A 25,829-nucleotide genomic window follows, 5' to 3' on the forward strand; every position below is an offset into this window, starting at 1 on the left:
ACGAGAAGGCACCGCAGTGGGTCCCAGAAAGTAAACCTGAGCCACTTGTTGGGCACGTTGAACTTTCTATATGAATTATGTGTTAGCTGGTCCTTACTTTAAATCAGCAAAGTATAGACTAGGGGCATAATGGTGCCATCCATGGGCCAGACCCAAAGAGGAAATCCACAGGTCTACTGGGCTTTGGGTGTCCCCGTGAAATCTGTTTTTGTATCCCAGTACTGAGCAGAACAGGAGGGGACCATGTTGGGAGGGATGGGGAGGAGTCATCAAATACACTTTTCTAACTTCTTTTTTAAAGAGGTCTTTCATCTTATGTTATTTCTGAATGCCCCTAGAGTACATAATTCTCAATTGATTTCTAATATTTACTAGTCTTGACTTCTCAGCTGCACTCTTGACTAACATGGTATCTAATTATCTGGTTCACAGTATGAATGAATTCAGTCTTTGCTGACCTATTAAAGTAGCACTTCTACTCAAATGGTTAAGATAACACTAGCTACAAACCTAAGCAAGAACAGTTGAGTATGGTGAATCAACATGGCTACAAGCAATGATTAACCTTCTCTTTTTTCTGGTTTCATAAAAAAAAAAAATCACTGGCAAAGAAACTTGCAAATTTTCAGATAAAAATGATGCAGTATTCACCCCATCATCAAAATATCATGGAAATATTCAAGGTCTTTGAATAAAAATAAGCTCTTGTCTTACAAGTTAACTGAACATATAACTTTGGGTGTTATCAATTGAAGTTCCAGAACGTACTCTTAAAATTGCATAAAACAAGTTTTTTTTTTTTTTTGGTTTGTTTTTGTGTTTTTTTAAATAAAGGAGAATGAGTTTAAAGAGAAAATATCACTCATTTCAATTTTGGGAGTTTATTTTAATTAAGTGATATTTTTACTTTCCATTGCAACAAACTCAACAGAACAATACCAGCCATGTGGAAGAGGGTTCTACATTTAGTCTAGAGCAAATGAAAATCTACTCGTTGAAGAGTCATGAGTCAAAAAGACAAGGGACTTTCTATTTAGAGGAAATAATTCAGGTTGCATTCCAGGACTTCTGTGTTAGTGACATTTCAACTGACGACTGAAATGCTGTGATTTCGGACTCTCCTGGAACTCTGCTGACTCCACTGCAGACACCTCACTTTGCAGGACAGATGCCTGACTGCCATTAAAGAGCAACTCTGCTTTCAAGCCTTCGGAGTGCTTATGATCTTTTGATTCAGAAGATGATACTGCATCTTTACCAAAAGCAAAACACCACAAAAGCAAGCATCCAAAGTGGCAAGGAGCAATGGGAACTCTTGCAAAGATGATTAAGGAAGGCTGCTAGTCATTGACTGATCTGTGGCAACAGCACAAAAATGGCAAAGCAGTTACATTCAATGTGTAGCATGGTAATGAAACTCACACTGTGCCGGTAGAATGGGTCAACTTTTGTAGGGTATTTGTCAAACTGTAAAGGGATCAAAGCAAAAGCTAGTTACTTAATCTGCATTTTTGTTCACTGCTACAGTGGAGGTGGCCCTACAAAGCTTCCCTGTCATTAAGTTGTCATCAGACCCAATAACCTCATTATATATGAAACCATTCTGAGCTCCTGAGTCTCCCTGACAAGAAGACAACAAAAATGGAAGAACGAAGTGAAAAACCCAGTGGTACATTTGGGTTCTGCACATACTAGGATGCCTTTCTTCCTACTATTTTCTTTCTACAGATTGGCACGAACCAAACATCTAAACAGGAGAGAATAGGCAATTATCCAGATAAATCAGAGAGAGGTGAGCATTTGGTCTGATTTACCCAGCGAATTCCCCCTATTTTCATCTTTACTTTGGCAGAAAAACTGTCTTGCCATGCAGCTGTCTTCTGAAATGTATGACACCCAAATACAAAGTGATCTGGGGTAGGCCAGACAGCCTTTCATTTGAACAGAAAAAGAGTATACTATTGTCCCCTCTAAATAATGTCATCATATTGATGCTATAACTACCCTTGGTTAAATTAATTTGTGAAACAGCTCACACAGGCCAGCAGAAAACTTTCTCAAAATCTTAGGATCTTCAAAATCTAATTGTTGAGAAGTACAGTTCATCCAAAAAAGAGATACAGGATTTGCTATTAAAAACATATTTCTGGTCACAAGGCCTCATTGCTAATATTCCTTGAAATGAAATTTATAAAACAAACTTTAAAAACATATTTTTAAAAAGTAAGTTGAATAAGATGGGGGAGGGAGAGGAAGGAGAGGAAGCAAACTTGGGTGAAGTGGAATCCTTTTAAAATCATGCAATTTATTCTCATAATGCCTATAGTGACGACCTTAAAATCCGGTATTTTCTGAAATACTAAAAATTAAGTAAAAAATGACTCTAATACTCACTGTTAGACAGGACTCTATCTGAGAATATTTACCATTCTAATATGGCACTATTAATTATGGTTATTCACTTTAAAAAAAGAAATTCCTAACTGGTTCTGGACATGTGCTAGCCCCCAGTGAAGACCAAGACCATGTCATGGCCAGTGGTTCCTCTTGCCCCAAGGCAGAGACTTCTGTCCCTGCAGGGATCCCTGAACACTTGCTGACAGAGCACAATACCACATTAGGGACTGTCTTATGAAACACAAGAAATACAACACCTCCAACAAAGTGGGTTTAGGGAAGCCATCGGAATGCGCAGGTGGACGTGGCACCCAACGCAGTCCCAGCCTCCTGGCTGAGGTCTCTCTCCCTTCTCTTCTTCATCCCCATTACCCTGCAAGAATGTATGTGCTAGCACTTGGTGCAAAGCACAAGCAGGTGCATTTTCTGTCTGGTGACAGTCTCCCGGGATGCTCAAAAAAACAAAACAACCCTTTAAGAAGTTAGCCATCAACACTGGGCACGACCGTTTTGAGGGCAGATGGAATCATTTCCACCGGCAGTGCTGGATACCACTGCCTAGAGAGAAGTTCCTACTGTAGGCCCCTGAAGTCAGAGCTGCCTGAGGCAGGGTACTAGACACATTCCCTTCTCTCCAGCAAACAGCCATCACTCCCCATTCGATCTCTGGTGGCCCCGCTGCCCAGCCCAGTCCCACGTGCTGCATAAAGAAAAGAGTCGTGCTCTACTTATCCTCACATTTCTGCCTGGGGTACGCACCATGGGAGGTGCTGGCGTCGGCATGATGGCGGTGGGCGGGATGGCGTGGGGGAACGGCGTGAAGGTGTGCTGGTGCGTGTGCTGGTGGGTGTGCTGGTGCTGGTGCTGGTGCTGATGGAACTCGGTCCGCAGGTAGGGCGGAGGGCCCAGCGAAGCCCCGCGGTCAGCACTCTGAGAGGCCAAAAAACGAGTGTTCAGTTCCTGTCGCAAGATGTCTTGCTCTGGAAGAGAAGAAGAGGGAGACAATGACACCTTTTCCTTCAGAACAGGACATCGGAGTGCCTTCCTGTGGAGGGATACGGGGCTGATGACACAGTGGCAGGGGTGACAGGGTGCGGCTGGGCCCTGAGATAAAAGGGGGCAATCAATGAAGCAGAGGAGACCAAGGCCCAGTCGCACCCTGTCTCCCTGTTCTCTAGCTGGTCTCCCAGCTTTCAGGGACAGGCAGTCTATCGATTTGGGGAAAAGCTCCAGGCCAAACGCCAGAGTCCGATTTCCAGCTGTCACCACCAGCTGAGTGACCCTGGGCAGGGCAAATAACCCATCCGAGGGCCAGTTTTCCCATCTTCAAGAGGGGGACAATAATACTGCGTAACTCATGGGTTTGATTTTTGAGGGTTAAAGCAATTTGCACATTTAAGTGCTTGGAAACAGTGACAGCACACTAATAAATGTCAGCTGTTCACATGGCAGGGCTCGCACGCCCTCTTCAAGTGTCAATTACTGCTATATGGCTCTCTGTATTAGCAGCATACCATGGCTACACTGGACCAGAACTGGGACACTTGACCTGATTAACACAGGTGAGGAGACAAGGACCCTGTGTCTAATATGAGGTCTGCCCTTAAAATTCTGGGATATACTGTCACAAAGAGTGTGTCATCTCCTCCCAAGGAGACCAGAGAAGGCCCTGCCCAGTGAAAAGAAACCCCTTAAACCAGGACGCAATCTAAGATCCTGGAGCGAAACAGACATGGGCTTGGGGACGTTTCCATCGCTCTCAGGAGAGCCCAGACGACACAGGACACACGCTACCTGCGTCTGACCACTCAGTGGCTGAATTTAGCTGGAAATGCCTCCTAACTCCAAACAAACCTCCTCTCTTCGGGCAGTGTCAGGTTCACAGGGGCTGAGCTAAGCTTAGTATGGGTGCTGACAGGTATTTTTGCTGGACCTCAGGCCAGAGAGCGTTTGAGGAAGATTAGAGTAAGGAAGGAAAAAATTGTAGGCAAATGCAACCTTGCAATCGGGACAACATAGGTAGGGTGAGGTCACAGCCAGGGGTGGTGGGTGTCGGGGTCATGAGCACAGGCTCCTCCGTCCTACCTGAGTAAGTGCTCCCGGCCGGGTGTCCGGCCACCTGCAGACTTCCTGATGTCAGTGGTGGTGGAGGAGGCAGAGCAGTGGGAGGGGCAAACATATTGGGGTGATGTGAGTGTGCGGGGGGCTGGAGGGTGGGTGTGAAGCTGTGCAGGGGGCTGTGGTTGGGCAGGGAGAGGGGGAATGGGGAGGCAGAGGGGTGGTGGGAGATGTGAGGAGGGGCGGGCTGAGTCTTTGCTGGAGTGCTGCTTCTGCTACTGCTATCGGAGCAAGAAAAAAACAGAAAAGAAAAAAATAAAAAAAGGTAAGCTATGTATTCGCTTTTAAAGAATCCCGTCTCCTTCCCCTAAACCCTCACCACAGTCTCTCTTGCCCCTTCCTCTTTACAGATCCTCCCTGTATGCACACACTTTCTGAAATTACAACTCCTGCAAACTTTCCCATCGTTACTGCAGACAGAGCAAACCGAAACTGCTGCTTCAGGGCTGTGGGGCATCTTGATGTCGAGACAGCTCATTCTGCCTAAACCTCAGGGCCTCTCTCGTTCCTGTGGCCAGATTCTCATCTCTGCCCCTAGAAAATCCCCAGCCTTCCATTCTCCACTAGCTACATCTCCTATAAAGTAACAGTTAACACAAAGGAATAAAAAATGCGATGATCTGAGTTCACCCCATCTGTCTTGTTACCTCTTAAATGAAGACACACAAAGAAGAGGTGAAACCCAGGTGCCTGGGTTCTCACATCACTTTATGGTCTGGAGACCACAGAAATGGCCGAGGGGTCAGAAGCCGGGCCTGGCTCCTTGGGGAAGAAACCTGCCTCCCAAAGACTGGGCCGTCGCCTCTTAGGAAATAGCAAGGTCCGGAACCACCAATGCCTCCAGGTTTTCAAAAGGAAAACAGTAACAAAGACACACGGCCTCAGGAGCTGTGCCGGGTTAGAATTATAGCCCCCGGGGCACCAAGGGTTGGCTCCACTTGGCGCTGCACACTGGGTTTCTGCCTCTCTTTTCTTTGCTGTGTTCCTCTGTGCTGCTTTTTAGACGTTTCTTTGTAACTTGGCAAAAACAAGACCGAGGAGAGCCTGGATTTCCATACAGAAATTTCTCACTTTCTCTAAACGCAGCTTGTTTTCTTTCTTCCCTACTTCTCTGACCCACATAGGAGGAAGTAAATCAGAACCAAAAAAAAAAAAAAAAATCCTTACACTGGGATACTCATTGGCTCCCAATCTTCCTGCCTTTGGAACTGCAGGGAGACAAGTTTTCTTTAATACTTCTTCTGTCAGAGTTTGCAAGAGCCTGCCTTGAAAGGATCTGCTCACAGCGCGTGGCCTCTGATATGCCCCAGGCTTCGATTCCCTGCCTCCCACTGCTGCTGGGTCTCCCTGGCCCAGGACTTTCCACGCCTTCCTCACCTTCTGCCTCCGCTCTCTCGAGTGCCTAAAATATTTTCCTTCCTTACAATGTCCTCACCACCCACCCATCCCAACCTATCCTTTCCCAAGAGACCCGAGTCTCACCCAACAGCCCCATTCCCTGTCTCTAGTCTCAGAGAAAGGGATGATGTTTCCAACAAGGAAACTTCAGTCTCCCCAGGGATCCCTCCCCGAGTCCCACCCACCTGATCCCCAGGGAGAGGGCAAAACTCAGGCCAAAGAAGAGCAGGCCACTCACCTTAAACTGTTGAGGCTTAAGCTACTGCTGTTGTAGGCTGACAATGGCTGGGAGAGGCTCTGAGCGGAGGGGTGGGCCTGCACAGGTGGGAGGTTCTGATGGAGCAGCTGGGTGGGGGACTGTGGCCTGGGTGGCCTCTGCACCTGAGGCTGCGGGGCGGGCTGGAGCTGGGCCTCAGGAGGGCCCTGTGGTGGCTGTGTAATCGGAGGTGGGGGCTGAGGTGGGGCCTCTGTGCGCTGCACCAAGTCAGGGTCTGGAGAAGGAGCTCGGAGTTGGGGCTCCGTCTGGGGCTGGGGTATCGGCTGTGCGACCTGAGGGCAGGGGTCTTTAAGCACCACGGGCTCAAAGATCGGCTCTTTGCAACAGTCCTGGCTCTTCTCCTGGCTTCTCTCTAGACCCGATATCTTGGGGACAATTGGCCCTGCATCCTGGCTGTCATGTTCTGGTAGCGTGCCAACACCTAACTCCGGATCTGCATGGGAGAGAGCAAAGACAAAACCACAGGCAACGACATGTGAGTGTGGGGTAATGAGGGAAAGTAAACTCCAAAGCTATCACACAGCTCCAGCAACCGGACCTGGCACCAGCCCTCCTCACTTGGGTCCTTGTCTCCACCACCTGCAGCAGTATGTGCCCACAGCAAATGGGTCAATGGTGGACAGAGAAAGATGCAGGAACAGCCTTTGCCCATGGAGAGCAATGCCCCTGGGGATGTGGGAGGGGAGAAAAAGGCCAACCGGCCAGAGGAGACTGCATTCAAGAAAGCAGCCTAGCACCAGGCATGGGGGCTCACACCTGTAATCTCAACACTTTGAGAGGCCGAGCTGGGAGGATTGCTTGAGCCTAGGAGTTCGAGATCAGTCTGGGCAACATAGCACGACCCTGACTCTCCAAAAAAAATTAGCCAGGTGTGTGCTACAGTCCAAGCTACTCGGGAGGCTGAGGTAGAAGGATCGCTTGAGCCCACGAGTTCAAGAGCACCCTGGGCAACCTAGCGAGATTCGAGATTCCGTCTCTATAAAAGAAAAAACAGCAGCCTAGACTACATTCTGAAAATGAATGTTTTCCTTAACCTCCAGGAAGTCTTTTATGGCATCACAATTAAGAAACAATAGTTGACAAGTTGATTTTTCCCTTTTAAAACAAATACATTTGTTGAATACACAAAAGAAAGTGTTTTCAATAGCAAATGAGGCAAACATTATTTAACATCACACGGATGTTTTTCCTTGGCCTTCCCTTCCTCCCCACTTTCCACTTTGACCAACGGGACACACTTCACATTTACAGATAATTTTTGGTTGAGCAAGTGCTGAACTTTCAAGTCAAAAGGCAGGTCTCTTAATGCCCATCACCTGATCCCAGCAACATCTGCGATCAAAGGTGCAAACGGGAACTGAAATAAAGTTTCCCGTCAACTACACTTGCTAGAGCTTTTAAGAAAGTCCCCTTGGACCACATGGGGGTCCGCACGCAACTAAGTTAAAGGGGTGCTGGACGTTGAGAATAAGCTTGGATATTAAATTTAAGGGAAATTCTACACTCGTGAAAGAAATACAGAAAATAGCTGCTCCTGTATGGATATAAAAGATGTACTCCCTCCAAAGGTCAAAAGATCTAAGGGCCACGTTTAGTAGAATGGCTTATCTGACTACCCCATAAGCCAAGCTCCATAAAAATCTCAAACCAGAATAACGAAAGACCAACAGGGCATTCAATAGAAAAGAATGGCCCCGTTTGGGAGTAAGTACTTTTGTATACGACTAGGGGAAAATTACCATTCCCACATTTTTGTGCTAAAAAGATGCATCCTTTTATTACTACACAGTTTCAAAAGAGAAAAAGAATAGATGACAACATCCTTTGACAGTGTTTTTCACGCATTCTTAAATGAACTACCCTGGGTGTTAACTTTCTCCTCTTACCTCATTGTATCAAACGGGAGAAGTATGTGGTATTCTTGTTGGTTGTGTGTATTTCTGGGGTTTTCTGTCTGTTTTTTGTTTTACAGGTGGGGTCTCCCCAGGTTGTTTAGGCTGGACTGCACTGGACATTCACATGTGTGATCACAGCACACTACAGCTCCAACTCCTGGGCCCACGGGTTCACCCTGCCTCAGCCTCCTGGGTAGCCAGGATTAGAGGGGCCTGCCACTGTGCCCAGCTTACATATTTCTGTTTTTGTATTGTTGTATATACACACTTGTTTGCCATTATTCCTTGGAATTCTCATCAAAGCAATTCATTATTTTCAATGTTCTTTTGGTAACACAGATCAAACCGATAACATGCACAAAAGCAAAAACAAAACTTGGGTTTATAAACAAAGCACATTTTTGGCTAACAGGAACTTGGCTATCGTCACATCTCTCCAAACAGCCTGGAACAATAACACTGAGATGGGAAGAAAGCTGCCTTCTTCACATGCTTCAGAGGTATGAAAAGATCGAGCACTTGGTAAAGCGCTGATGAAAAGGAACTCTGCACTTCTGACACACATTTCTATCCAGTGCTGTCTTACCAACCTTTCTGGGAAGATTTTTGCTCAGGATAACGCTGAAATTGAAAGGCTTCTCAAAACCTTCCTTTCTAACTTTAGGGCTGAAGGAGCACCCCAAGCCCTTGCTATGGATAGGCCCCATCCAGCTAGCAAAGCTCCTGCATCCAGTGAGGAAGGAAGGCCCTTTATTCAGCGATGTCACAGTTAGGGATCCGGCTCTGTGTCTCTCCATGTGTCTTCACAAAATTTCCCATCTTTTTCTTTCACAGGATTTTCCCATAGCAAGCTAATATCAAAGGCACTGAAAAATCACATGCTTCATATGTATGATCCAGGCCTGTGAGTCAGGTCTGGGACAGAAAGTAACAACAGCCCAGAAATCCTAACAGCACAAGACAGAGGAGGGGTTTCACTCAACGAGAAGTTCTAAGTATCTGAGCAGGACTCTTCTCACGCTGACAGCTAATTTAGCATTTTTATGCTTGGTACAATGGCAGAAACACTTTTTAAAAATCTTTTTGTATGTCTCTGTTCTCTCCAGACTGGGCTGGTGAAGAAATCAGTAAATACTTTCTATCTTGGTAAGTATACATTCAAATTCCCTCCAAAAATCACTGTCCGAAGTTTCTCCCTCAAATGAAAGCAAGCTTCCTTTTCCAAAGGACACCACTCAGAGGATATCACTTGCACTCACTTATGCTGGTAAGGAGGCACATCAGAGACCCATAAAGAAGTACTACAGACATCTAGCTTGACTCTGTTTACCCCCTTGTTCTTGAATGAGCCTCAAGAATTTGGACAACACAGCCAAACTTGCAGATGGCATCCTGCAGGCTTGGGCTCGCTGTCCAAGGCTCTGGAGTTGACTTTCTTGTCTCCTCTGTTGCCTCACTATCTCAATCTCAACCTAACCACAGCTAGAACATGAGGGAGTGGTGCCAAGGCTGTGGCCGTCACCACCACCTCCAACAAGCTACCAAAGATGAAGGGAAGACCCAAACCTCTCCAGGGAACTGTGCAAATCTGTACGGCACTCCTTTAACTTTAATGCACGTTCAAATCACCTGGACATCTGATTAGAATTCCCATCCAGATTCCACAGCTCTGGGATGGGGCTCTAGATTCTGCCTTTCTGAGGATCTTCTAGGTAAGGCTGAGGCTGCTGATGCGTGGATCACATTTTGAGTAGCAGGATCTAATCTAACACTCTCTGACCAGATAGGGAATATGCCCAGAGAAGGGAAGGAATTTGCCTGCTGGAAGTCATGTCCTTGTTTTGTAAACCAGAAGGCTTGAGTTCCAGTCCCAGCTCTGCCAACACCAACTACCTTTTCTGCAGTCTATACTATGCTGCCTCCTAAAAAGCAAAAGTCGCAAAGCAAAGCAGGTAATGATAAATCCAGGATTCAGTTAAAATATTTAAGTACATCAGACTTAAAGTGTAGAGGGTTAGTAAAGCTACAAAGAGTTGCTGGAACACTGCACTTCAGCTAGCCCTGAAAGCAATCAGTCCCTCAATGCTCTGGTCCTGCAACCTATAAACAAAGCAGTGACGAGTTTGAGCTGGTAAGAACTTTGGGGGCTGAAACAGTTTTACGACTCCCCATTTACAAGAGTCTCTTGAGGCACAGGTTAGGCGTCAGGCATTTTTGTGGCTAATCGGTAATGCATTTCCTCTTCCTTTCAATTATTCAATAAATGTAATCTTCCCAGTTAAGCTTTTCCATCTTGACAGTCAATTTGTCTTACTGTACTTCTCCAAAATTGGTAGGAACACATTTTAAGAAATCAGCTGGTATTGCACTGCATATTCTGAATTTGTCAAAGGATAAAGGAAGGAATGAAATTTGCTGAATTTGAAAGAAATAAGAATGTACAAATTGAGTAGTCTTATTTAAATGTTGTATTCATTACATTTTGGGGTTTAAAAATCTCTCTTCCTGTGATTATAAAAATAGTTCATCATACTTATACTGAAAGACATGCAAATTCAAATTACACTGAATACAGTACAAAGGGTGGATTTATTACATGTAAATTGTACTTCAATAAACAAACTTTAAGAGATTAGGAAAAATTGGTTTGATTTTGATACATGTTTGATACAAGTTGCCTGGGGAAAATGGACCCTTTTTCTGTACTTTACTAGTAGAATGCAAACACTATAACCTCTGTGGGGGACAATTTGGCAACGTTTTGCAAAATAACAAATGGAGTTCCCTTGGTGTGGTGTGTTAAGGATTTCGTCTACAGACACTATGAAACAATACCGCGGTTTGGATACCAAGTTTGGAAGCCACCCAAATGTAATCATTAGGAGACTGGTTACAGACATTTGCAGATCCACACAATGGAACACCTTGCGGCAGTAAAAAGGAATGCCGCATGTACAACGTATAGCATTTACTATCTTTTGTGGAAAATGGAGGGAAACAATATATATATATATATTCATTTTATTTTACATACAAAGAACCTGTGTGGCCGGGTGCAGCGGCTCACACCTGCAATCCTAGCACTTTGGGAGGCCGAGGCAGGTGGATCGCTTCAGGTCAGAAGTTCAACACCAGCCTGGCCAACATGGTGAAACTCCAACTGTACTACAAATACAAAAATTAGCCAGGTGTGGTGGTGCCCGCCTGTGATCCCAGCTACTTGGGAAGCTGAGGCAGGAGAATCTCTTGAACCTGGCAGGAGGAGGTTGCAGTGAGCTGAGATTGCACTATTACACCCAAGCCTGAGTGACAGAGCAAGACCCTGTTTCCAAAAAAAAAAAAAAGAAGCAGCTGTGGAAGAATACTCAAGAAACTAGTAACAGTGGCTACCTGTTTGGGGGCTTGGGAGGAGTGAGAACTGGATAGACAGGGAACTGGAGGGTGCATGTGTGTATATGCATAAAAAATAAGAAAATGTAATCTGTGAATGTGTAAAAAATTTGAAAATAAAAATGGATTTTATGAAAAACTATAAATTGCTAAATAAAACTGACTTAAAAACCCAACCAGATCATCAAAATAAAAGGAAAAAGTACTCAATAATCCAAACCTTCACCTCCCCTCCAAAAGGTATCTGTGTCATAGACAATGTTGACCTAACCTTCAAGAAACAAATTATTCCTGTCATCTAAATTGAAAACCAACAGCAAATATTACACAACAAAAGAAAGAGGAAAAACTATTTACAAAAAATATAATTACCTAGCTGGAAACCAGAGGCAACCAGCTGAGAAAATATTACAACTAATAAGAGAGTACAACGAGATATCCAAATAAACCACAAGTAACCTCAGCTTTTTTATACACCAGCAACAGTCAGAAAATTAAGTGTCGAAAGGATCCTCTTCATAATAACAAAAACCGTAACACCTGGGAGCGAACCCAACAAGAAAATTACAGGGCTTGTAAACCTTCAGAAATGTCTTCCCTCCCAAAATTGCTTTTGTCAAGGTGTTTTTCAGTGCAAAAAAAAAAAAAAAAAAAGCGAATTAAGTCAGTCACGTAATAGATAGTTCTCATTGGAGGATACTACTCCCTATGGGAAGAGATGGAAATTTGTCGGAGTGTGTGGCTATCACTATGACTTCAGGTCACTGGTGGCTCTTAGGGATGTCTGATTTACTGCAACGTGAACAGCAACCACACACGACAACATCTCAATGCCCTTCCTAAATCCCACCCGACATTTGTGCAGCTGAAAACCCTAGAACCTACCACCTCTGTTTCTGTATATAAACACAAAGTAATTTTTTGCATGGTTTTAATATACACTGATTTTTCCAGGAATGCAGGGACTGTACTTTGTTATATCTGGGTCATATCCAAGGGTTGATGGCTATTTGGGAAAATCATGACACTATGGTAAGGCTGCTCCTGGTATCTGACTCTCCATGACCACGTATTTGTGTGAGTCTGCATTTGTAGTAGCAATATTTAGATACCATTCTATAGAGTCAAACACTGTCTTCTAATATAAATAAGCATTTACATACTTAAATGTATAGTATGTTATAAATGACTTGGTTTCTACTTATTTCTCCTTTAGATTTTATTAGGGCTTTACATATACTTTTACATTAAGTATATAGATGTGTACATTAAGTATAGATTTCATTCCAGAAAGTAAAAAAGTGAATGTGCTATAAAATATTTCTTATATTACACTGGGTCTGCTAGGATTGAGATTTGGTACATTCTGGTGAATTCCTACACTTCTAGAAGTCCAATGACTTAATGCACAAATGCAGTAACAACCTCCCAGGGCGGTTGTGGAAATAGGCCATATAAAGTGCTTTCCACAATGCACAGCACATAATAAGTCATCAATCAATGTTCCCAAAACTATTGTGAAGAAGTATTTAATGTTACAGAAAGTGTCTCATGACAAAATTGCCATTAAATAAAGTGGGCTAGCCGGGCGTGGTGGCTCACGTCTGTAATCCCAGCACTTTGGGAGGCTGAAGCAGGCCGATCATGAGGTCAGGAGGTCGAGACCATCCTGGCTAACACAGTGAAACCCTGTCTCCACTAAAAAATACAAAAAATTAGCTGGGTGTGGTAGCGGGCGCCTGTAGTCCCAGCCACTCAGGAGGCTGAGGCAGGAGAATGGCGTGAACCCGGGAGGCGGAGCTTTCAGTGAGCCGAGATCGTGCCACTGCACTCCAGTACGGGCGACAGAGCAAGACTCCATCTCAAAAAAACAACAACAACAAAAAAAATCAGTGTGATCTCAATAGTGAAAATTATCCGTGTAAATGTATACATGTATGCACAGAAAAAAGACTGGAAAGATAAACATTAATTGCAGTCCCATGATCCAGAAATAAACATTGACTTTAATTCTTATATTGTGCTTTTACCTTTCCAAATTGAGGAGGAGGAGGAGGAGGAGGAGGAGGAAAAGTGCAAAACAAATGAATATTATAGAAAATTTGGAAAGTGAAGAAAAGCACAATATAAAAATTAAAGTCAATGTTTATTTACTTTGTTATTAAAGCAAATAATTATAGTAATATTTATTAAATAGTATTAAATAGTATTATTTACTGGAATAAGTAAAGTATACTTGTTAAATTATTATTTATTAAAGTAAATAATAGTATTATTATTGCTAAAGAAAAAAAGAGATGCTACACTTTAAAATGAACTATTTTCACGGACAATACACCTCTATCATTAAAGTAAGCCAACCGAGGAAGTGATCGTTCAAGTCTTTTTAAATTGCCTCACCTACTGAGTTTTTTCTCTGAGATGGAGTCTCACTCTGTCGCCCAGGGTGGAGTGCAGTGGTGCAATCTTGGCTCACTGCAGCCTCCGCCTCACCTCCCGAGTTCCAGTGACTCTCCTGACAACCTTCCCAGTAGCTGAGAAGCTAGGATTACAGGGGCCTGCCATCATGTCCAGCTAACTTTTGTATTTTTAGCAGAAACGGGGTTTCACCATGTTGGCCAGGCTGGTCTCGAACTCCTGACCTCAAGTGATCCGCCCCCAGCAAAGTGCTGGGATTACAGGTGTGAGCCACCGTGCCTGGACTATTGAATAGATTTTTTAACAAATCTCTTCTCCAAGAGGACAGATAAATATTTCACTCTCTGTATGGTACATGGTTTCAATTTTTAAAAATATGGGGCGTGTGTGTGTGTTTTTAAGTTAAAAGGGTCTTGCTCTGTCGCCCAGGATGGAGTGATCATAGCTCACGGCAGCCTCAAACTCATACGGTGGCGTGATCCTCCCCACTCGGTCTCCTGAGGAGATGGGACTACAGGCACACAGCAGGACATGCTGCATAGTAAACCTTCCACCTCTTCTTCAGCATTTCTGACTGGTTCTAACTGGGTATTATTTGGACAGAAAGTAAATGGTACATACTGATGAAGGAGGAAGAGGAGTACAAAACAAAATAAAAAATACCCAAAAAAACCAACTCTCCCAAAGTACAGCTTCTGCACCTTTGGTCTTCACATCTTCATACTCTGTTACGAAGTTTCCTAACAGGACTTACTAACTACAAGGTCATTACCGCAGCAAACCTGAAGGAGCTTCCAAAGGCATCAAGAAAACTATGTGGGGGGGAGGGGGGCACTAGTCCCTGGACTATCCATCCATCCATCCATCTGTATCTTTTTGAATGTCTAATCCTTATGACTTAGAATTAGACAGGTTCCATTTTTATTATTCCATCTTCTAGTTAGCCTCTCTCATTACTGTCCAAATGACAAAGCCACAAAGAGCACACCACACAGAAAGACTACAGATCACAGTCAAATAAGAAAAATAACCCAGACTTTAAAGTGGGAACATTAACAAAGGACTGAAATGTTCAAACACTGGGAATCACAGAGACATATGGAAACATCGAATTTCTGTGAATCAACATGCAATTACCTCAAGCTGGAAGCAATGTCTACATTATTTTATTATTTTTATTTTTCTGGACACAGAGTCTCACTCTGTTGCCCAGGCTGGGATGCAGTGGTACAATTACAGCAGACTGCGGCCTTGACTCCCCGGGCTCAAAGGAGCCTCCCACCTTAGTCTCCAAGTAGCCGAGAGGCTGAGGCATGTGCCATCACGCTGGCCAATTTTTTATATTTTGTAGAAATGAGGTGTTACCAGGTTGCACAGGCTGGTCTTGAACTTTTGGCTCAAGCAATCCTCCCACCTAGGCCTCTCCAAGTGCTAGGATTACAGGTGTGCGCCACCATGCCCAGTCAATGTCCATTATTTAATCACCTTCACCTGTCTATTCTGTTGCCGCAAACAAAATCTCTTTTTAAGCAAAGACTGTGTATTTTGTAAATACGTTTTAAAACCCAAACTGCATTACTGAGTTAATTTAGCAATACTTTTAATTCCCCCTGCCAAGTTGTGATTGTATCTCCAAAATGCTACATTCAGTGATGTTTTGCAGAAAAGCGTCCACTTTCTCTAACATACTCTTCACTTTATTTTCCTCCTCTCCCTCTTTTCTTCAAATCATTAAACAGAGACCAGTTTGTTCCATTAGAAGATTCAATTACCCGAACGAATGGAAGGATGACATTCAGTCTTGCAGCTCTTCTTCTCGGTCACTGAAACTGTACAAATAAATTGAGGAAAACCCACTGTTTGTTCAAGGCAAATTAATTTTCAAACACCGCAAGACTGGGAGATCAGGGGAATGATGGGTGCTTGGCAGGGCTCGAAGAGATTCCATTTTGTGCTTGTCATGTTGTGTAAACATTAATTACCATCTGGGAGGCTGAGCTGTGGGCTGAAGTCTGTATCACAAACCTCCAAGGGCCTTCAGGGTTCCTATTAAAAGCAAAATCCTAGATAGGAAAAAATAACCATTGCTTCTGCCAAAACACCAGCAGCCCACTGGGAGAGCTGTGTGGAGTCCAGCAGATTAGAGGCTGCTGTTATCAGAGAAGCTACTTTGGCTATCATCTAGTTGAGCAGATTAAACCCGATAGGGGTTAATCTGCTAGGGATTAAAGGAAAAGCAACACACCGCAGTTGAGCGTACTTAAACTTGTTTCACGTTTGTTGCTCCTAAACCCCACACCAAAACACATCGATTCTGATGCGTATGCCCATGTTCCTGATGCCTTAAAACCAAAACGTCTGCCTTCAAGGGGGGTGCATCAACCACAGTCTTGACTGTAGAAACCACAGGTTCTCTGAATCATGGCTTTGGCCTACAGAATGCAGAGCTTTTAGGGTCAACCTGGACTTGCAAACATTTTGTTTATTTTGCAGTCTCAAGCAAACAGAGCCACAAAGGACTATGTAATCAAATGACCAACATGAGAATGAGAGAAATAGGTTGTGATCTATTGGGGGTGGGAATGGCAGCCTTAAAAAGTCTTTAGAAACTCAACAATGTCAAGGTCACATATAATCCATGTGATTGTCACTTCATATGGGGAAAAGACTCATTTGTATTATGCTGCCTCATAGACCAGGCTTTGTGTTAGGCCTTGTTCAAGACAAATGAAAAACACAAGGAAATGGTAGTCAAAGAACCTGTGGTCCTGATCTTCCGTTTTTGCTATCTGTAAGGCTCAGAGATAAGCTTAGATAATCAGACTTAATGATATCCTATATCTTATTCTGAGTTATCAATGGTAAGGCATTTATATCCATAACATGTTCCCATCGCACTGACCCCAAGGGTCTTAGGCCAACATCAACTGAATCCTGTGACAGGATATGCAGAGACTTGACAGGAGACATAAGGTATGAAGGATGAAATTTCCAGCCACTTCCAAGAACACAGGAAAACTCCAAATATCAGTTTCGCTGAAAGCTTTTAAAGACATGGCCCCACTTTTTGATCGTTTGTTTGATCATATCCTCCTGCCAGCCTCAATATTTATTAGCTGGATAAGATCACCTCCTGCTTGCTTTCCATTCCCAGTGCAGCCTTCCTGCTACCCCCAGACTCCTTCCGTGCTGTCCTGGCCTGTCCACCCCTGCCTGGCTGTGAACTAAGTGCTCATATGACACTGTGTACTATGCACTTACACACACCCACGCACAGCCACCCTTAAAACCAGTGTATGCAGGCCGGGTGTGGCAGCTCACACCTGTAATCCCAGAACTTTCGGAGGCCAAGGCGAGTGGATCACTTGAGGTCAGGAGTTCAAGACCACCCTGGCCAACATGGTGAAACTCTGTCTCTACTAAAAAAAACAAAAATTAGGTGGGTGTGGTGTCATGCGCCTGCAATCCCAGCTACTCAGGAGGCTGAGGCAGGAGAATCGCTTGAACCCAGGAGGGGTCACTGCACTCCAGCCTGGGCAACACAGCGAGATTCTGTGTCAAAAAACTAGTGTATGCTGAATAATTAAACACGGTACTTCTGTGTCTGTGACACAGGTGCAGGAGGTCCTAACGAGGCAAGGTTCTACAAGGATTTTCAACCAAACATGTATGGATTTGCACCACACAGCACACCTACATTGAGTAAAGATGAAATTGAAGGACAAGGCTGTCATTGACCTAAAAGCCACAGCGCACATTCCTTAGGCTGGAAGACAAGGGGGAAAATGTTTGCTTATTTTGGAAATTTTCCCAAGGGTGGGACCAAGGCACTGAATATGAATAATTTTAGATGTTTGGCGTAAAAAATAAGAAGATAGTCTTCCCTGTATTAATCATCCTGCTTTTCACATTAAGGAGAATAAAATAAGGATACAGGCAGCCCTGCTTCCAGTGTTTCCAATACTAAATATCGTTGAGGAAGGAAAAGCCGCGAGGCTCCCAGATGGGGCGCATTATAGATCTGACACCGTCCTTCCTACCACTGCCCTCTGCTAATCCTAACACCTTCACCTGAGAAGCTGATGTCCACACCCCAAATGGGCCACAACCATGAGGCTAATCCGGCCCTGATCACCATCCGGAGCACGCATTCTGTGTCGTAATGTGCTCCTATCATTTTACATGTTAATGTCATAACAATTTTGGGGTGATTTGCACATGTCTTTTGTATTTGTCTTTTGATAACAGAGACATCAACATGTCTGTGATATAATGGGGCTATGGAACAGGGCAGTCAGCTAATAACTTTCACACTCTTAAAAAGTCAAGTGTGTCCGTTAAGGTTGGCCAATGGTTGGGTCTAGGGTAAGCCCTAGATTTGAGTTTCAACACTTATGACTTTACCAAAGATGATTTTCTCAGGGACGAAGTAAAGACACTAGCAGCAAACACCGACTTACATACTGTCTGTCATCTACCACCTTCCTGCTTTGCACCTGAGGATTGTATTTCATCTGATTCGGGGCACACGTTGGACAATCACTGAGACTCATTTAGAAAAGAGGCTGGGTGAACATGCCAAGAGGCAAAGTAGGAATTTCCATCTGTTGGACGGGCGCTGTGGCTCACGCCTGTAATCCCAGCACTTCGGGAGGCCAAAGTGGGTGGATCACTTGATCCCAGGAGTTTGAAACCAGCCTAGGCAACATGGCAAAACCCTGTCTCTACAAATAAATACAAAAGTTATCCGGGCGTGGTGGCATGTGCCTGTAGTCCCGGCTACTCAGGAGGCTGAGGTGGGAGGATCACCTGAGCCCAGGAGGTAGAGGCTGCAGTGAGCTGTAATCGTGCCACTGCACGCCAGCATGGAAAACAGAGACCCTGTTTTAAAAAAAAAAAAGAATTTCCATCTGTCGAGTTTATCCTAGGCTTTTTCTTAGCTCTGGCCCTGTACACACATACTCTCTGCACCCAAGAGTCACCTGTACCATGCAATATCCCTGTGCCTACTTCCTATTCCTCCAGATTACCCTTCCATCAGGGTCCAGGTAGCCAAAGAAAGGCTCCAGGTTACCCTAGTAGAAAGAAGTGTCTGTGATATCTTACAGCAGTGACTGTTTCATTCTGTTCTGGAGAGGAGGAACCACAGACACCCAGGCATGTGAGCCACTCTGGCCCTAAGCTCATCTTGTGCCAATACCACTGCAGAGGATGAGGGTGATTAATTTCCACAAGCAGTCTCAGCAACCTCAGTCAAGTTTTCCACCAAGTTCACACAGCTGTCACTCGGAATGTAGTGTAGGTGGAAGCTCTTCCATTCCTTTAGAGCTTCATCAAATATCCTAAAATCAATCACTGTTTTCCCAATATCATTCCTGTCCTATAGGCAACAGTTCACTGAGAAGCAGGCTTTGCTTTGGGTAATATCTACCATCCTTTGGTGATGACTGCTCTGTCAGCATTCAGACATGCCTGTCTGTACTCCTGAGGACAGAAGACAAAACTTCTCCTCAAGACTGTTCACACAACCTATTACGGCCCAGAGGACCTGGGTGCTGCCAACCCTCTGCAATCTGCCTGACTAGCTCATGCGTTAGCACCAGAGATGCCGCTAAAATGAATCCATGAAAGTAGCTTTTCGGCTATCACATAGCCCTTAATTCTTTAAGTTAGAGGAGGAGGAGCAGGGAAAAGAGGACTTTGACATTTGTTTCTAAGTAACTTTTGATCTTTCTGGTCCCAAACAATCTACCAGCTCACACCATGACTCCGATGTATGCTACAGCCTCACTATTCCCAGAGTGGTCCATGGCCCAGCAACCCTAGCATCATCCAGGAGCTTGTTAAGACAGTACATTTGCAGACTCCCCATCCCGTCACGCCCCATGCACATTCAAGTTTGCACAGCACTGTTCACCAGCACAGCTGGGAGGGTTAAAGAGCCCCAGGAAGCCCCACTGCTGAGGGAGGCTGTCCACAAGGCTGCCGATCCTTCTCTGACTCTGCTTCCCAAGACCCAACCTTGGAAATTCTTTCCTTCATTCCTTCATAGGGTGGGTCCTGTACCGACATGTAGGTTGGACAGGACGGGGTGGTGGGAGGTGGTGATGTTCACTGGATTAGGAGCGACCCCCAAAACAACATATTCATGAAAGCCAGCAACAGTGAGCTCCTGTTTGAGGCACTGTTCCCAGTCCGGCTCTACACAGATTCACTGGACCAAGTAAAAAAGGGAGTTCCAGAGCCCAAGTACTACTGTGAGCACCTTCAAGGACCTGATGGTTCTCACAATGAAGAGGAAGTAGATTTATTGGAAATGGCATCATGGACAGAACCAGGACCAAAGGATGCATATTGCAGAAGAAAATTTCCATGTGAAATGGACTAGGCGGCCTTACAGGAGAACAAACTGCCTTTAGGGGAAGCATTAAAGAGAATGCGGAACGTCCATGAAAGAACCATGAGGCGTTACGTATGGAGTGGAACAAGGACTGGGCTACAGGGCCTCTGAGAGTCCCAAATGTTGGTAGCACCCTTGGAAGAACGCTGCTTCTTTATCCTCCTTCACCTTTCCAGAACACGGTCTTTTAAAATATCTCACTTGTAGGTTCATGAACACGATCTCCTTGATTTGCAGAAATTTTGGTAAATGCTACATCCTACGTAGCTATAAACGAAGAATCTCCACACCAAATGATTTTTATCTATAATAATCTTCAGGAATAGAAGAAATAATCTACTTATCCCCAGGCATGATGGCCGCAAAGCTGAAAGAGATTTTTACAAAGGGGGTGATGGGGAGCGTTCTGCTGTTCCCTATATTTGAAGTAATGTATCTTTTTAAAAGGCCTATCAACCTTTACATTGATTTTCTATAAAACATCCATGTAATAAATACTTGGTAGGAAAATAAAATCTCTTGCCATTATTTCATCGCTTGCCATTATTTCATTTCATTATCCTTAATTTGTCATCGATAAAGGAAAAATTTTCAAATATAAACTTTGAAGCTACATACCTATAAGGTTTAGAAAGCAGTGAGGATGGTGATAATATATGCCTGTTAGAAATGAGCTCTCTGGGCTGGGCGCGGTGGCTCATGCCTGTAATCCCAGCACTTCCGAGACGGGTGGATCATGAGGTCAGGAGATCGAGACCATCCTGGCTAACACGGTGAAACCCCATCTCTACTAAAAATACAAAAAAATAATTAGCTGGGGGTGGTGGCGGGTGCCTGTAGTCCCAGCTACTCAGGAGGCTGAGGCAGGAGAATGGCGTGAACCTGGGAGGTAGAACTTGCAGTGAGCCGAGATGGCGCCACTGCACTCCAGCCTGGGTGACAGAGCCAGACTCTGTCTCAAAAAAAAAAAAAAAAAAAAGAGGAAATAAGCTCTCTGGCCTGGGCGTGGTGGCTCATGCCTGTAATCCCAGCAGTAGGGTAGGCTGAGGCGGGCGGATCACCTGAGGTCATAAGTTCAAGACCAGCCTGGCCAATATAATGAAACCCCGTCTCTACTTAAAAAAAAAAAATTAGCTGGGTGTGGTGGAGGGTTCCTGTAATCCCAGCTACTGAGGAGGCTGAGGCAGGAGAATCACTTGTACCCAGGAGGCTGAGGTTGCAGGGAGCTGAGATTGCGCCACTGCATTCTAGCCTGGGCGACAGAGAAAGACTCCGTCTCAAACAAACAAACAAACAAACAAACAATAAATAAATATTTTAAAAAAAGAAATGAGCTCTCTGCTGGAGTCACCTTTCACATCTGAAATGCTACAAAGTAGCCTCTAGAAAGAGACAGTGGGAAGTTTTACCTATCCTTGGACAGAGCTGGAGTAAGTCGCCAATAAAGTAGTGCTGCTTAGCACTCACAATTACAATCCCGGAAGGGAAATGCTCTCAGACAACCAAGTTGATGGTTGGGAAACGTATGTCAGAATGACTTTCCTGCAATCACCTGAACTTTATCTTCAGAGACGCTTTCAAAAAAGAAGGCAGAAAGTAATATGGCATTCATTTGTTTCTTATTCAAGAAGAAGCTACACATATTAACCTACATGGCCTTGTTGCCTGAGGGCCTTGTCTACCTGGCTGTCCTACCATTACCTCCAGCTCTCAACAGGACGAAAATCACGCCCACCCCCTTCCACTCCCACTCTGTCCTGTCCCCATGATCTAAGCTGAGAGTCACAGCATCCATTGATTTCATTCCCCCAATATTAACCGGTGGTTCATGGGTAAATTATTGCTTATGTGATGCTATTTAAAACAAAATAATGGTTACAGAAGCCACTGTCCGCCAGCAGCCTGACTAAGCTCTTAAAATGTAAATCGATCATGCTGACAATAATCACTACTTACAACAACACTGCTACTCTCTGTGTTCACAAAAGCCGGTTTAAAGCTCTCCAATGGCTTCTCATCAGAGACAGAATCCCTTCCCAACTCCTCATCAAGGCCTGCCCTCTGTCTCTCCTTCAGCCACCGTCCAGTGCGCTAAGATCCTGCGCTCTCCCCTTTCCCACACAGATGCATTTCTGAATCCCATCTTTCAGGCTTGCGGTTAACCCCTATCCAGTCTCACAGCCCCTGCTAGCCACCTGCTCTGATGAACTTCTAGTCTATACTTAATGTCCCTGGTATTAGCAAGCAATACATTACATTTCTTATATAATAAATAAATTATGTTTTCTTATACAAGATTAAATATGTTCATACTTGAATGACAATAAAACTTAATCCTAGGCCAGGCGTGGTGGCTCACACCCAGAATTCCAGCACTGTGGGAGGCCAAGATAGGCGGATCACCTGAGGTCAGGAGTAAAAGACCAGCCTGACCAACATGGTGAAACCCCATTTCTACTAAAAAATACAAAAATTGGCCCAGCCTGGTGGCGGGTGCCTGTAATCCCAGCTACTCAGGGGGCTGTGGCAGGAGAATCGGTTGAACTGAGAGGCGGAAGTTGCAGTGAGCCGAGATCACGCCACCGTACTCCAGCCTGAGTGACAGAGCGAGACTCTGTCTCAAAATAACAACAACAACAACAACAACAAACCTTACTGCTATTCATATTTTAATATGCACAACTTTTTTGAGGAGGGATTTCTTTAAATCTTTGCCTTTATTTCAATTCTGAGCACAGTGCCTTCCATAGAGTGAGCGCTTGATAAATCGTTGATTTCTTTAACTACATAATAATCAATTTACAAAATCTAAGCAAGTTCTTTTATAACTGCAATTCAAAAGGAAAAAAAAATCATAATAATGAGAAAAATACTCAATAAACAATTACACATTAAGCCAGAAAAATCATGTCTCTTTGGAGTTGTTTCCATAATTGGACATTAGACTGCAATAAAATAATAGTATATAACGCAAGCAAATGTGAAATAATTGGAAGCAATTATGAAGTTTAAGGATCCATTTTCAATATATAATAAAACTAATGTTCTATTTAAAATCATAAAACATTCTAATAGCTTGGTTATTTTTGTATAACAAAAAGAGCAATCAAAAGCAAATAATGTTAAAGGCGAGCTATGTTAATAATCAAAGGTGGGCGAAGCCTCTAGGTATACGCCTGTCATCTGCACACTCAATCTATAGCAGTCAACAGACTGTATGAGGACAAACATACTTTTATGTGCATAGAAAGAAAAAAACAAGAAAATATAAACAGCTGCTACCCTGGGAATTGTTACGAGGAGCTGTCAGAGGATTTGTATTTTCAGCCTTCTATAGTATTTAAATTTTCAGCAGAACACTGGCTTTAAATCCGGAAACCTGATACAAAGTCAAACAACTGCGCAGTCAGCAGGTAACTTAAAACACTCATTATAAGCAAACCAAAGTACAAATCTTTTTTAAAATTAGCCAACGAGAACTGCTAAAAACGAAATGGAAAAATTAAATGGAAATGAAACACTGAGGAGCAATGAATGCTGGAAGGAATGATGCCCGAATGACTAAGCTCAAAGTACGTGGGGCTGGGGAGAGAGAAACAGGGTTCTGTCTTGACACAATAAAAATCTCCGTAATGACAGCGAAATACAATCGGGATACATCCACATCCAACTGGGAGATGATACAATACAGAAACGTATAATAAGGACTTTCCTAGAATGCAGACGGTAAGAGTCAATTTTCTAAAACTGCAAAAAAAAAAATTGCTAATTATTAATATAATACCGAAATCACCATTTTCCTAAGGAGAGCCTGCAAAGCATCACTGCAGTGGAACTGGAGGGGGATGATGAAAAGGTGGCCAGGGCACATCAACTCCAGAGCACCTGGAGGGGGATGTGGAAGAAACCGTCCCCTGCTCCTTTGCCTGCTCATAAGCACATAAGCACCCTGTACACATGGGAGAGGTACAAGCACCTCCTGTGGGAGGAAAGCAGCATTCTGAAGAGATGACTGCCAAGGGGGGCTCACGTGTCCGTCAGGCCCTTCAACTGTACAAAGACACAAAGATGCTGTCAGAGGTAAAATGACAGGATCTCGAAGCTCTTGCTGCTCTTGCCACCTCGAATATGTCACCTGTCTGCACGGAGCCTCGCTCATCGGTCTGACAACAGCATGCGCCCGGCAGCCAGGCAGCACTGAAGGCTGGCTTGCTGTTCCCCGTGTTCACAAAATCAACACAGGCTGACTTCATTTGAATGTGCCTGTTCCTTACATGTCCTCCTCGTCAAGGCACCATGGAAGGCTTTTAGTCCTGACTAAAGCAGAACTGAAGGACATCCTGAAACCCTGACCTTAAAGACAGGAGAAGGCAGCCTAGAAAAGCCAAGATGAAACAGAGGGCATTCAGCTAATGGCCTCAAACCGAGGATGTGCCTGCCCGTGACCTTGGCGGCCTCAGGGAGCCACTGAAAAGAAGAGCACATCTACCTCCCTGCAGACAAATGGCCTCATGTCACTCACCCTTGGAAAACCCATTGTTAATGAGTGACGTTGGTTATATTTCTTCAGATCCTGATTTACTCAGATCTAGACATTACTTTCAACACCACACTTGGACAAACGATTCCAGTTGAAATTTGGTGTTTTCAAATCCAAACATCCCCTGAGGGAAAATAAAACCTGTTTCCTAGGAACTTTTTGGACTCAGCCAGAAAAGTGAGAACGATGTGAAAATGCTTTTGCCAACACTAGGGGCTGGAAATCCATGAGTTGGATAACCTCTCTTACAAAAAAGGGGCTAGGGCGGGGGTCGGGGTAAGATTACCCCTACACCCACACTTTAACCATCCTTTCCTGCTTTTCTAAAATGCAGCAAATTCTTTGCTTCAAGTTCCTATACAGTAGAAATGATGATGGCTCCCAGGCAAAGTGACCATGGCCAATGAGTCATGAGGGCCCCAGTCAAAACTATGGGCCTGGCACGAATGTGCACTTCAGGCACACATGTCAAATCTGTCAATGCTGGGAGGAAGCAGATATAAACAAAATAAGACCCACCAACTGGAAAAGAGGGCATTCCCCGCCTAGAGGCAATGACGTCTTAATCCTCCAGAAGGCATCACAAATCCCACAAACATAACCAAGGATGTTTTCCCCTTAAAACCCAAAATCAATGCACGACAAATGCTTACATCTTTTTGGGTACAAAGAAACACAATTTTCTGTCTGCCTTAACAAACGTGAATTTATAAAGCACACAGTCTGAGGAACAGCCACTTCCGTGAGTCTGAGTAATGCTAGTTTTTTTGTTTGTTTGTTTGTTTGTTTGTTTTCTTGAGACAGAGTCTCCCTCTGTCACCCAGGCTGGAGTGCAGTGGTGCAATCTCGGCTCACTGCAACCTCTGTCTCCCAAGTTCAAGTGATTCTCCCGCCTCAGCCTCTCGAGTAGCTAGGACTACAAGCACGTGTCACCACGTCCGGCTAATTTTTGTATTTCTTGGTAGAGATGGGGTTTCATCATGTTGGCCATGTTGG

The 25,829-nt window shown here is 44.2% G+C and overlaps 1 protein-coding gene across 7 annotated transcripts in view; it reads right to left on the reverse strand.

The window, feature by feature from the left end:
- Positions 1-25,829, reverse strand: part of AUTS2 (activator of transcription and developmental regulator AUTS2) — a 1,198,864-nt gene that overhangs the window by 22,407 nt on the left and 1,150,628 nt on the right. For 4 of the 7 annotated variants that reach the window (XM_017956233.3, XM_021935192.2, XM_017956231.3 and 1 more), the window contains 4 exons: positions 6,152-6,623; positions 4,483-4,736; positions 3,136-3,377; positions 1,423-1,467 (listed from right to left, as the gene is read on the reverse strand). In XM_017956233.3, the coding sequence (XP_017811722.1) occupies positions 1,423-1,467; positions 3,136-3,377; positions 4,483-4,736; positions 6,152-6,623 (1,013 nt within the window). The remainder of the gene's footprint in view (positions 1-1,422; positions 1,468-3,135; positions 3,378-4,482; positions 4,737-6,151; positions 6,624-25,829) is intronic. The other 3 variants (XM_021935193.2, XM_017956232.3, XM_003895905.5) reach the window with 2 other exon arrangements.

This window comes from Papio anubis, chromosome 4 (assembly GCF_008728515.1).
Source record: "Papio anubis isolate 15944 chromosome 4, Panubis1.0, whole genome shotgun sequence".
Lineage (NCBI taxonomy): Eukaryota > Metazoa > Chordata > Mammalia > Primates > Cercopithecidae > Papio > Papio anubis.